At 44.6% G+C, this 14,129-nt stretch overlaps 1 protein-coding gene across 1 annotated transcript in view; it reads left to right on the plus strand.

The window, feature by feature from the left end:
• The first annotated feature begins 1,006 nt into the window (after positions 1-1,006).
• The window catches only part of KIAA1549L (KIAA1549 like), a 235,837-nt gene continuing 222,714 nt past the window's right edge, over positions 1,007-14,129 (plus strand). Inside the window, 1 exon segment of the mRNA XM_032488437.1 lies at positions 1,007-1,748. Coding sequence (XP_032344328.1) covers positions 1,499-1,748 — 250 coding nt within the window. The 5' untranslated portion in view covers positions 1,007-1,498.

Below are 14,129 nucleotides of genomic sequence, written 5' to 3' on the forward strand. Positions count from 1 at the left end.
CCATAGCTTTCATCGCCAGCTGACATCACTTGTTTGTTGATGCTGGTGTACTTCCACTAGAATGTCAGCTCTAGGAGGGCAGGGATTTTTTTGTTTGTGGCTTTTGTTCTCAGTGTCTAGAACTGGGCCTGACACATCACAGGCAGTCAGGAAGTATTGTTGAATGAATAGAATTTGAGCTTCACCAGGTCAGGGACCGTGTTATTGCTCACCACTCAGATCCCCGGTGCCTAACACAGTAACTGGCAAGCAGTGGGCCCTCAATAAATACTTATTGGCTGCGGGACGTGTGAGGCTCCGATGAACTAGGTAACTCGCTTCAGGCCATCGAACTTGGAAGGGGAAGAGCAAGGAGGCTAATTCTGCTGACTCAAGGGCCTTGTGTCCCACCGAATAGCGACTGTCTAATTGTCCTATTTTCAGGAAGGGACTATTATGAAGACCTGGTCCTCCCAATGCTGAGCGCACAGCTTTGCCATAGTATGGCTGCAATAAATGTTTATAATGTGTTTTAACCCAGCGTGTTATTGTAACTAGTACACAGTCGCTTCAGTTCCTTAGGGGTAAAATGGGCATGCAGGTGTCTGAGGGCCCGCAGAGAAGCAGTGAGCAAACAGCACAAAGCACAACCCCCCATCTAAAGGGCTTTCCAAAACCCAGGCTGAAGGGCTTTCTGGCCTCTTCGGCATTTTGACCATGACTATTTACCCCTCTTTTCCGGGCCCGAGGACCTCTCCTGCCCATCTCCCCTCCTCTAGCTGAGGGACTGGTGGGGAAATGTGAGAAGAGAAGCCTACCCTCACACCCCCTGTGCGGAGTCCGCGGCTCCGGAACCGCCGCGAGGGGTCCCCCTCCCTGGCCCGGGGACCGGCGGGGCGCGCAAGAGCGGGGGGCGCGCCGTGGCTCCGCGCGGGGATGCGTGCGCGCGCCTGCCTCGCCTCCTTCGCCCGCTCGGGTGGCTACGTGCTTTCTTTGTCAATGAGGCGCCGCTCTGAGCTGCAGTAACACTCTCGGCCCGGGAGCCGGAGCCGAAGCTGGGGCCCGAACCCGAGCGAGCAAAGAGAGCTGGGTGGAGAGGCAGCAGCCGGCGGCGGGAGGGTGGGGTCCCGAGCGCGCCCCGCGGCCGCCCGGCCCCGCGGCTCGCTGCCTCGCCCCCTCAGTCTGAGGGAGGCCGCCCGGGGTTGGGGGCCCCAGGCGGCGCCCGTCCCACCGTCGCTGCCCGGGGCGCGCCGGCGCGCGGCGACAGGCACCGTGGCAACCCCGGCCCGCTCCCGCCGCGGCTCCATGCGGCCCCGGCCCCTGCACGCGTGAAGCCGCGGCTCGGCTGAGCCCGCCCCGGGCGCGGCAGCACGAGCCAGCAAGTCGCGCTGCCCGGCGCCCCCGCCCTCCGGCGCCCGGGCCGTGGCCGGAGATGCCCGGTAAGGACCGGGGCGCCGAGAGCTGGGCTCCCCGGCGCGGTGCGGAGCGAGGCAGCGGCCTGGATGTGTGAAGCGTCCCCATGGCTCGGCAGGAGGCGAAGCCCCAGGGCCCGAGGGAAGCTGGGCCGACGGCGCGGGGGCGCAGGGGCCGACTCCGGACGCGAGGGCTCGGCCGGGCCGGCTGGGGAGCAGCGCGCTGCCCCGGCGTGAGGGGCCCCCGGGCTGCCGCGTCCCAGGATGCTGCGTCGCCGCCCCTGCGGCCGCTGCCGCCGCTGCTGCTGGGACTCCTGCTGCTGGCGGCCTTCCCTGAGCACTGCCTGGCCGACCCGGGTAAGCACTTGGCTGCTGCTTTGCGCCAGCGGAGCTTTCTGGAGGAGCGAGGCCGCCCGTCTGGGCGGGCACCTGATCGGGTGGCGGTGGATGGAGAGGTCTTTGCAGCACCGGCGCTAGGGTTTTCTCCGCTCCTTGCTGCTTCAACAGCAGGCGAACTGTCGGAAATCTGTCTCCCGGGAAGGCACTGTTGGGCGGGGAACTAAACAGAGGTGCGTCCGCATCTCCGTTTTGGACAAGTTGCGGTTCCTTCCTAGTGGTCCCACAGGCACGCTTCATTTAGACAAAGACATGCTGTGTTTGGGACACCTTAAAAGGGATGTGTTTTAGTAGGACACATTTCAGGGTAGGGATGTCCACTATATTGTGGACTGTCTGCTGGGTGCACTTTGATTTAACTGCGTGCAGTGGCCCAGAGAGTTTTAGGCAATTCCCATGTCTTCTTCTCAAATAGCATTTTCCTTTCTGTGTTGAGAGGAGATTCCTTTTCTTTTGGGATAGAGGTACCCAAAATAATTGCTTGCATCTTGCAAAGGGATCAAGTATATAATCCACTGTTTGCAGGAGTTTAGTTAAAAAATAACCATGCGTGGCTCTTAGACTCCCAAGAATCCTCAGGAAATAGATTTCTGTGATTTCTTGGACGATTTTGAGAAATCTGTTGTAACTATTTGGGGGGGATTATTACGCGAATGTTCTTCAAAACTTATTGCGAGGTCAGCAATCGCCTTTGAAATAATGATTTCTATGGCACTTGTAAAGGGCAGGCTTTTGTTTGTGATGAAATTCTGGGCTCTTGGTAGATTTCACTTATCAAGAAAAATAGCCTTCACTTCAGCTAATATGATCCTGTAGTTCTGTGGTTTTTAGCAAGGACTAATGAGAACTGCTTTTTTTTTTTTTTTCCAGTGTGCCCCTTCCCCCAAATTAGATTAAATTTCCTAATTATGAAGGAACTCACACTGTTTTAGATAAGAAAGTTTCGGGTTAAAAATATTTCCTGTCTTCAGCAGCTTAATTCACATTTTCCTTTAATTCACTTAAAGGGTCACTGACTTGAGGTGTCAGTGTGTGCACGCTGCTGTCCAGAAATTGTCTATTGTGATTACAGCAGGTAGAAAGTTCAGTAATCTTTGGATGGGTGCCTGAGACCCAAGGGAAACCTCTGAAGAACTTTAGCCCCCAGTTTTTATGCCTCTAGCAGTTTTCAGTGACATGTATTTGGTATAATGGTTAAAAGGTAAGTTCTGACTCAAACACATGTAAATACCTTAGTATTCATTGGATCGGAAACACACTTTGTATTTTTATTTAAAATGAATCAGATCCTTAAAAGTTTTGTAAACAATTTATGAGATGCTGACTTTTGGGTGTTCTTCCTTTGAGTGCCAATAATAGATGTTCAACCATTTGTAATATGTGAAATTTAGATTTTATGTATTGATCCTATTCAGCCTGATACATCAGATGCTTTTCTCTGATCAGCTTTGAATTTCTGATCTCTCTTCCGACTTTTGTGCATTGCCCGCTCTGAACCTTTGTGGCTTTTTCTTGGCTTTTCTTTCAGACCTGCCAGAGCCTGACTTAGGGGACTTCTGATCTATATCTTTTGATTTTAGCCCTGGTGTCCTTTTTATCCTTTTTTTCCTCTTAGTGTGGTGATCCTGGGGATGTCGAGGAAAGATGCTTTGATTAAAATGATGGTGAAAAAATCAGTAAGTCCTCTGTCTTCTCCCATCTCATTGGAGTGATTCGTTACTTCCTCTCTGCGTTTTGGGTGTCCTTTTTGCTGTCACCCTTGCTGACTAGTTCCCCGTGGTCCAGCTCACCTGTGGATCTGGAGTCTACCGCTGGGCTCCTCGGTTTCCTATGTGTTTGCCGCTGATTCAACTTCATACTTTGTTTCTCTCCCAGTGGTGGAGTTAAACGCTGGGCTCCTTGTCTTGCCTCCTGCCTGCTTTCACTTGGTCTCTGGTTTCTGCCTGAGGCAGCTTCACTGCAGGGTGAGTGAGTGAGTCCTAGACCCAATGCACGGAGTCCCAATGGGGTTTGTTGGGGAAGCAGTGGCAGGAGGGAGGCAGGAGAACAGATGACACTTTCCTGGGACCTTTGACTTTCAACAAACAACCTGGTTTTGAACTTTTTCTGTGCCGTGGCTGTGGCTTGGTGCTGCCACTCGCTGTAGAGTAAGTGATGCTGAGTTGCATGAGAAGCCAAACCTCTGATACTGATTAGAGCCTCCTGAAAGTGCTCGCTTGCTGCAGTCATGTCATTTGCCTTGTTGCTGTTCCTTGTTTTCTAAGCAAGGCTAGGCCAGACATTTGCCTTGGCTGAAGAATGGGTAACATAGCCCTGGTTTTGGACCGCGCTGTAGCGGTTGCTCAGGACCTCTGTGTCCTGGAGCCCCTTCTGTGATTCCTCTGCCTTAATATTCCTGAGGTATTGGGGTTCCTTCTTGAGGCTGCTGTCTTAAGTGTCCTCAGTTGGACTTCTGCTCCTAACTTCCATCTCCAGGGAACCCTTGCTCCCAGGCAGTGACTTCTGCTCTGGATGTGGGAGACTGGTGTGGGAAGGAAGGAGCTTTACAGCAGCCAGCTCTGACACTCTCCATCCTCTTCTGCCCTCTGGGGCTCCGGGCAGATTGGTGAAGTTCAAATTTGACTCCCTGATCTTCTTAACTACTGATCTTCCATTTGGTTCATGTCAGTAAACATTTCCTGGTTATCTTTTAGGTGCAGGTACAATGTCCATTCCTTTATGTGACCTCTCTGGGCCTCAGTTCTCTCGTCTGTAAAATGGGGACAATAATAGCTCCAATCTCACTGGGTCATTGTGAAGATGAAATGAGTTTAATACAGCTAAAGTGTTTAAAACTGTGCTTGGTACATAGTAAGTACTTTGTTAACGCTAGTTCTTATAAAATGACAAAAATTGACTGAACATTTACTCTGTCCAGGTGCTGTGCTGGGGCAGGGACTACAGAGACGAATAAGGGTAAGGCAGTTTATAGAAGCCCCTCATGAACTCTGATCCTGTGTGATCAGAGCTAATAAAATGAAGGAACAGTTAGTTCTGGAAGACCAGGGGCTTTGAAGGATGAGTAGGTGTTGGCAGGGTTGATGGTGGCATTTCAGGCAGAGGAGAAGTAAAGGGTTCTTTGTGGCCAGAGCACAGGGTGCTATAGAGCAGAGCACCCCGGCCTCTCTAACTGCCCCAGGCCTCCTTGAGTCCGCCTCACAGCCGCTCCACCCTGTTGGCCTTCCTCTGAAGAGTCCTCTGCTCTCCCACCAACCTGTAAATTCCTGATTTATCTTTGTTACCCTCTTGCCTGTTACAGTGCCCAGTACAGAGTAGACAACTTATTAAATTTTCAGCTTTCTTCTTTCACTCCTATTCCCTCAGTTTGGCTGATTCTGTTAAATGTTAGAATAATTATCTTATTTAGGTAATCCACAGCAAATTGTGAATGACTGCTTTATTCAGGGAATATATTTGCATTTTGAATGATGTCTCTAATTTAGCACCATATATGGGGGATAATTTTGACCTAGAATGTCTTTCTTGCCCCCTCCAACCTTGTGCACATCATCCATAGGTGTCCCATTCAAAACAGGTGCAATAGTTCATTTGTTCATTCATTTATTCATTCAATGTATTTTGAGTACCTCAGCTTTCTGAGGTTACAATAATAAAGGAAAACAAGCTCCCATTCTCATGGCGATTAGGAACTAGCCCAGTGCTTTCCAGACTTTACTATGCGTGTGAATCACTTGACGATCCCGTTAATGTGCAGATTCTGCTTCAGGAGGTCTGGGGTAAGGCCTGAGGTTCTGCGTTTCTAACAAGCACCAGAGTGATGCTAATGCTGATGGCTGGTTGACCCCACTTTAAGTAGCAAATGGAAATAAACAAATCAATATAGGTTGGATGATGGTGAGAAAAATAAATCAGAGTAAGAGGGTAGCAAGAGGCTGATGTCTGTGGGCATGTCGTCCTCATGCATGTGCTTGGTTATCTAGAGTGATGAGGGGAGACCTCCATGATGAGATTACATTGAGTAGTCCCCTAAAAGTGGATGTCTGGGGAAAGATATTCAGGAAACTGCAAAGGCCATGAGGAGAGATTGTATTTGGGAAGGTTGGGAAATAGCAGGGAGGCCATGTGGGGTTGAGTGAATAGGTGGAGAGTGGTAAGAAGTGATGCTGAGAAGGGAGCTGGGCCCAGATCATGAAGGACTTTTTGGTAAAGTGAGGACTTGGTATTTTACTTTGAATAAGATTATGCAAGAGATGACATGATCTGACTTCAGTTTTCAGTGAATGTCCCTGGCTATTGTGGGGACCAGAGTCTGTAAGGTCAAGGATAGAAGTGGGGAGACCAGGTAGGATGGCTTAGACAGTGGGGAGAAAAGGTTAGATTTTGGACATCTTTTGAAGATGGAGCTAATAGAATTTTCTGATGGATTAAAGGTGGGGTCAGAGAGAAAGAGAAGCCAAGGTTTTTGGCTTAAGCAACTGGGAGGATGAAGTTGCCATTAATTGAGTTGGAGAAGGTTGCAGGAGGCTCAGGATTGGGGTAAGAAATAAAGAGTTGGTTTGGGGAATGTTAAGCTTGAAATGTTTATTAAACATGTAAGTAGAGATGTCAGAGAGCCAGTTGAACAAAGTAGTCTGGAATTCCAGGCAGATATTGAGTCCAGAGATATAAATTTGGGAGCCATCAGCATGAAACTGGATCAGAAACTATAAAGAAGGGGAGAGATCCCAGTAATGAGCCCTGGGATTCTCCAGCATTTAGGGATTCAGGGAGAAGGGGGACCAACAAAAGAGACTACAGAAAGCCAAACAGGGACTGGCAGTGGATATTGGGTTTGGAGCTGTGGAGGCGTGTGGTGACCCTGAGGGCGAAGGGGACAGAAGTCTTACTGCAGTGGGTTCAAGAAAGAAAGGAAGAAGAGAAACCAGAGACAGTAAAAAAGGCAACTCTTTTAACTTTTCTGTAAAGGAAAGCAGAGTCACAGGGGAGGTGGGTCAGAAGAGGGTTAAGATGGGATATAATTACATTATATTTGTTCTTTCTCATTTTTTAACATTAATGATGTACAACAAGAGAGTTTGATTTGGTGGACTTTTTTTTCCAGGTGTAGACAATCTAGTAAAATATATTTGGGCCTTTTACTCTTAAATATTAAGTATTAGTACTTCAAAGATACTTGCAAGATGACCCAAACCTTGCCTCCCTTTCCTTCCCCATCGGCACACAGAGTAAAGAAGAAAATTTTGGGAATAATAACACTGTACTTTTAATATAGACATCAAACAAAAGTCAGATGTCCCCTCCCTGCCCCACACCCTTCCCTAAAACTGAACATCACTGTGGAAACACTAAAATTCTTCCAAGAGAACCTCTCAGAAGCCTACTTATCTCAAGTCTTAAATTACTAGAATATGAGAATATTCAGAATGAATGTGCATGTTTCCTTTTTCATTTTCATTAAACGTTAAGCCCATATTGTGGTTTTCTTTCTTTCTTTCTTTCTTTCCTTTTTTAAAAAACAAACAACAACCCTACTCTTCTCCAGACAAAAATGAATAGTTGGAATGACCCTAAAACATTTTCGTTGCTTGACAACACATTACAGGGGATTTCTGAACACACAGAGGGACACATTATTCTAGGTCACGGGATGGCTGCCTTGGATGGTGACTCCCTGTGGGGACTCCAGGACCAAAGGAGCAGCCAACAATCTGGGGATTGGAAATGTCCGATATTGTAGCTGATGGGGTGGTGGCAAGTGAGTCACACTGATGTGATATTTGCCAAGCACCTACCGTATATACATGCCAGGTCAAACTCTTCATTAAGTACTGGAGGTATATGGAGACCAAGCCAAGCCTGGCCCCTGCCGTCTAGCAGCCTGTAGCCCAGGACAAGAAACCCTTACTCAGTGGGTGGGTTGCAGGTTGGTAAAGTACCTCTGTGATTGGGTCAGGTGGGAGGTGTGGCAGGACAGAAAGTACCTGCCTCGTCCAAAGAGGCCGTTTCTGCCCAGCTGCAGCCTGCAAGGCAGTGAGGCTCAGGGTGCTGAAGTTCTGATTGCTCAAGAAAGACCAGATCTTTATTTCAAATCTTGTTTTCAAATGTCACCAATGAATTCAGAGTTTTGAAATGTCATGCTGAACAGAGAGCATACCCATGAGCCACCATTTTTCTTTTTTTAAGTCAAGTTTAATTAAGGTATAATTTACATACAGTAATTCACCCTTTTATGGCGCTCTGCGTGATGGGTTTTGACAGAGGTGTACACTCATGGGTCCACAACCGCAATCCAGGAAGAGACCATTTATGTGCTCTCCAAAAATTCCCGCCTGCTCTTTTGCAGTCAGTGTTCTTCCCGCCAACCCCACACCCAGTCGCTTACAAGCAGCAATCTATTCTCTCTCTGTATAATTTTGCCTTTAACTGCAGGTCATATAAATGGAATCATACAGTATGTAACGTTTTGTGTCTGGCTTCTTTCATTGAACATAATGCTCCTGAGAATCACATATATTATTGCACCTCTGGTCCTGTCCTCGTTATTGCCATGTCGCATTCCATTGCACTAGTTTGAGTATCCATTCACCAGTTGATAGACATTTGGGTTGTTTCCAGTTTTTGGCAAAAGAGTCTTTGTGTGGGCAGTTTTCATTTTCTTGGGTAGATACCTGGGAGTGGGATTTCTGGATTAGATGTTAAGTATGTATTTAACCTTATAAGAAACTGCCAAATCCTTTTCCAAAGTGGCCATATAATTCTGTATTCCTATGTATGTGAGTTCTAGTTGCTCCTCTTTATCCTCACAGGCACTTGGTTTCATCAATTTTTTAAATTTAAGTTTCAGCTATTCCAGTAGTTTTTTTTTTTCATAGTATTTCACTGTAATTTTAGCTTGCATTTCTCTAATTACTAATTCTGCTATGGTTGCATATCTTTGCATTTTTTACTTGCCATCTGTATCTCTACTTTGAAGCGTCTGTTGAAGTCTTTTGCCCATTTAAAAAATTGGATTGTTTTTCTTATTATTATTGGGTTTTGAGTTTTCTTTATGTATTCTGGATACAAGTCCTTTGTCAGATATGGTGTTTTGTAAATATTTTCTCCCGTCTATGGCTTGTCTTTTCATTTTATCAACAGTGTTTTCCAAAGAACGGAAGTTTTAAATTTTGATTAGTACCAGTTTATCCACTTTTAAATTTAAGGTTTATTTTGTGTGTGTGTGTGTGTGTGTGTGTGTGTGTGTGTGTGTGTGTGTGTGTGTACTAGGTTAGAAATTTTGCCTCACCCAAGTTTACAAACATTTATTTCTTCTAGAAGTTTAATGGTTTTCGGTCTGTGGTCTGTCTTACGTTAATTTTTGTATATGGCACAGGGTAAGAGTTGAGGTTAATGTTTTTCTCATATGGATGTTTAATTGTTCCAACACCGTGTATTGAAAAGATTATTCCTGTTCCATTGGATTGCCTTGGTGGCGTACATTTGTGAGTTTATTTTTGGACTCTAGTCTATTCCACTGATCTGCACTTCTCTCCTTATGCCAGGACAACATTGTCTTGATTTCTCTAGCTCAGAGTTTCTTAACCTTAGCACTATTGACATTTTCTGATGGATAATTCTTTGTTGTGGGGGACTTTGCTATGCACTGAAGGATGTTTGCAGCATTCCTGGCCTCTGCCCAGTAGATACTAATAGCTACCCACTCCACCCCACAGTGTGTCAACCAAAATGTCTCCAGACATTGCTAATGCTCCATTCAGGGTAAAGCTTCCCCCCGTTGAGCTCCACTACTCAAACTTTATAGTAAGTCTTGAAATTGAAGTAGTATGAATCCTCTAAGTTTTTTCCTTCATTTTCAGAATCTTTTTGGATATTCTAGGGCTTATGCTTTTCCATATAGATCTTAGTAACTTCTTGTCAGTTTCTATAAAAAAAAGTTTGCCAGAATTTTGTTTGGGATTTCATTGAATCTAGATTGATTGGAACAGATTGATATCTCAATAGTATTGAATTTTTTGATTCATGAACATATCTCTCTCCATTTATTTAGGTATTCTTTCTTTTCTTTCATCAATGTTTTAGTTTTCAGCATAAAAATTTTGCACATATGCATTTCATGTTTTTCAATGCTTTGGTAAATAGTACTTTAAAAATTTCTTTGTTGGTATATAGAAGTTTGATTTTAAAAATATTACCCTTGTATCATGTGACTCTTCTGAACTTACTTTAGTTCTAGTAGCTTTTTATAGACTCTTTGGGATTTTTCTAAATAGAGAATCATGTTATCTATGAATAGACAGTTTTATTTCCTTATTTCAAATCTGTAAGCCATCTATATCTTTTTCTTGTCTATTGCACTCGCTAGAACTTCAAGTTCATTGTTGAATAAGAATGGGGAGAGTAGACTTCCTTCCCTTGATCTCAGTCTTGGAGGAAAAACATTCAGTCTTTCACTGTTAGTTATGATGTTAGCTGTAGTTTTGGTTGTTTTGTAGAGGCCCTTTATCAGGTTGACAATGTTCCCTTCTATTCCTAGTTTGCTGTGAATTTTTATCATGAATGAGTATGGAATTTTGTCAAATGCTTTCTCTCTTGAAATCATTGCAAGGTTTTTCTTTTTTAGTCCAGTTTTCTTTTTAGTCTGATTTTAGGATGTTGAACCAACCTTGTATTCCTGAGATAAACTCTAGCTTAGTCATGATGTATGTTCCAGCTAGATCTAATTTTCTAATCTATTTGTTAGGAATTTTTTAAGTCTTATGTTCTTGAAGAATATTGATCTGTAGCTTTGCTTTCCTGAAATGTTTTGTCTGGTTTTGAAATAAGGATAATGCTAACCTATAAAATAGTAGGGGAGCATTCTTTCTTCTGTTTTATTGAAGTGTGTAGAATTGGTATTATTTCTCCCTTTAGGCCTGTGGTCTTATAAATGAGATTCAAGATTCCTCAAGGATTTCTTTAGTAAAATAAAACATATCAGGGACTTCTAGTATGTTTTCTCATTCTCAAGGCAGCCAGAGGACACTTCTTAGACATTAGGACAGAGTTTGGTTTCAGGTCTAGAATGGCCTGGTGAGGGGAAATTGTGTTGGAAGAGTTCAGGAAGTGGGTCACCCCTACCTGACTGTTTGCTATTTATCAAGTCACATCACTTTTCAAGGTCTTAGTTTTCCCATCTATGAACAAAAGCCTCAAGATTTTCCCTTCTTCCCCCATTCTCCTGTGTGTGTGTTCATGAGCCCTGACAGAGGTTTTGGTGCATTTCTTACTTCTTCTTACATTAGTGCAAGCCCAGTGAAGGACTTTCACTCTCAAAAGAGGATTTTCCCATGTTTTTCTGTCATGGTTCCTACTTGAAGCCCAGATAAACACTGGCTTATTTTTACTCTTCACTGACTTTTAAAAATTGTGAAAGTAATATATACAGCACTTTATTACATGCAAATAATATACAGTGTATGCAGAAAAATGAAAGTCCCATTGGCGCCATTGCTGTTTCCTAGAGTTGTGTTGTCAAGCAAGTATGATGGGCCCTTCCAGATCCTTTTTCATACAAATATTTATATACATGTCCTCACTTGGTTTTTGTTTCATTTTGTCTTGGGGAGGGGCTAATCAGGTTTATTTATTTATTTATTTATTTATGTAATGGAGGTCCTGGGGATTGAACCCAGGACCTTGTGCATGCTAAGCATGTGTTCTACCACTCAAGCTATATCCTCTCCTCTCACTTGTTTATTTATTTATTTATTTTTTACAAGATAAAGGGTATAATATTTAGTACCTCGGTTTTTTCACTTAACACTGTATGGTGGTCCTCTTTGTGTGTAAAGTAAATTTTGTCATAAGGGAATTTGGACTTCTCCCCAAAACATAGAAAATTCTTTATTATAAAAGAAAACAGTTTTAAAACCACAGATTGACTTAAAACCTACAGAGTTAAAATATCCTTCTTAGACCATTCTTCCTTTTTTCTCCATTCCTTGGCTTCCTTCCCTGGAAGCTACTTCCACACATGTTTAAGGAAAATCATGGGCCCTTTTAAACACCAGATAGAATGGGGATCAACGCTGTGTTTGAACCAGCCAGTGCAGATGTAAATAAGGCCAGGGAGCTGCCTGGCTCTTTCGCCCAAGGTCATTGCTGTACCTACCATCTGTCCACTCAGGCAAGACTTTGCCTAATGCATCCTGACCATGAGAAGGGGATTTGATTTTTATTTTGATTTATATACATTAAATCTATTCTTGGCTTGAAAGAAAACCTCCTGACGTCAGAAGCACAAAATGGCTTTGGTATTTATGCAGTGCCAGTAAATAGGGAGGTCTCGGGTATTTCTAACTTCCTTCGATGTGAAATATGGAAATATTCATTACATGGTGGAATGAAACCAGGACTCCTGGACCTGCCCCTCTACTTCTGTCCCTGGTGATGAATGCTGCTTCTCTGTCACTTGTCTTTTTATTTACCAAACATCAAGAGCGAACCAAGGAAGCCTGAAGAAAAATGTGCCGTCTCGGAAGAAAATGTGTTGAAGTTAATAGTGCAGCTTTGAAGTCCTTGTTGAAAAGAGCTGAGCCAAAATATCTCTAACCCTACAGAGGTCATTATCGAATATGAATCTTTGTCTTGAAAAGAATAGGATGATCTAGATTATGGAAAGTTTTGGAATGGAATCAAGCTGGATGGAAGTGTATTAAGAAATCAGTGCCACAGAGCTGTCTTTGGCAGCTTATTATCTTATTAAGGCTGGAGGTGAACACACGAACCAACCTAGCGAATCCTATGGAAACTAAAGATTTTTTTTTTCCCCCAGTGGGATGGAGAATGATTTGTCTCTAAACCAGCAATTAAAATGACATTCTCAACAAGTGTCTTCCCATTCTTACAACTAATGTAACATATTGACTTTTCCCTACGGGGATCCTCGTCCTTGGAGTTTGGTAGAGCATGCCACAGCGGTAGAAGTTTTCATTCTCTTTTCGTGTTTGACTTTCATATCACTCCTAAGAGAAGGTTGAGGAAGTAATTTGCTAAAGGTCACACAGTGGTCCAGGGATTTTTACATTATTCTGTGAGTCAGGGGACAGATTACCTAGTTACTCAACTAAAACTAGCTCAAGTATGGGGCCCCAGGCCACAGGGGAATCTCGTGTGACAGATTCAGAATGGGAATGAAATACAGTGGGGCCATGTAGACGGTACAACTTACTTGATACAAATAATAGCTAACATTTTTGAGCATTTACCCCGTGTCTCAGCTCATTTGATTTTCACTACAACCCTGTAAAGTAGATTCTATTACGACTCCCGGGTTTCAGGTGAGGCAACTGAGGACAGAGCAAGTTAACGGTAATGTATTCAGGGTCACACAGGTAAGTGTCAGAGGTAGGATTTGAACCCAGGAAGTTTGATTTCACGGCTCTCTTCCTGCTTCGTTATGCTGCCTTCCCTGACAGTGAGAGGCTGAAGTTACTGGCTTTGGGTCTTTTGGACCCGGTAGCCTCATGGTTCTCTCTTTCCCTGCAGGCTGGGTCTGTCCATCTGCCTCTTTCTGCAGACTGGCTTTCTCTGCTTACCCACTGCTCTGGGTTCCCCCGTAACTAACCCTTACAAGGGGCATTGCTTGCTGTGGTGCTCACTACAGCCAGGGTTGGCAAGACTTTTCCATTTAGGTGCCCACCCTCCAGTCTCTGTTGCAGGTCTGTGTTTCCCAGGAGGGAAAATCAGGCTTACATAGTCTGGCCAATGGAGTAAGGGGTCTACTCCTCATCTGATCAGCAGAGGCCAGAGGCAAAGGGGCGCTTAATTCAAAAATGACTTCCTGGGCTGACTGCCGTCCCCCCACCCCCACCCCAGCCCCGCTTCACCCATGGCCTTTGGTAGAGCAGAGTTTTAAATGAGCTAGTGTGGATAGGGCAAACTTCCCCAAATTTGTCTTCTCCCTCATCACGGTAAAAACAGGTCCATGTGCTGGCTTTACGGGAAACTACGACAAGTGGCCTGATTTATAGAGTTGGCCAGTTTCCATGGAATAAATGCCGTCACAGGGCTGATTTCAAGCTATTGGTGTGACAGTGGAGTTGGGAAGAGATGCACATAGTTGGCTGGGTGCCTAGATGATCCTATCCATCTACGGACTAGATGCAGGGCAGCTCACGCAGTAAGCGCAGGATGTTTCTGAGGAGTTTGAAGTCTAGGCGTCACGGGTTAACCAACTAGGTGGGCTTATAATTATGTAAAAAGGAAGGAAATGTCAAGGAAGAGAGGGTGGAAGTTAGATTTGGCTCATGCAGCCTAAAATAGCTTGAGATCTGTTGTCCTAAGTGTGCCATCTACTAGGCA

Source organism: Camelus ferus, chromosome 10 (genome assembly GCF_009834535.1).
Source record: "Camelus ferus isolate YT-003-E chromosome 10, BCGSAC_Cfer_1.0, whole genome shotgun sequence".
In the NCBI taxonomy this organism is placed as follows: domain Eukaryota; kingdom Metazoa; phylum Chordata; class Mammalia; order Artiodactyla; family Camelidae; genus Camelus; species Camelus ferus.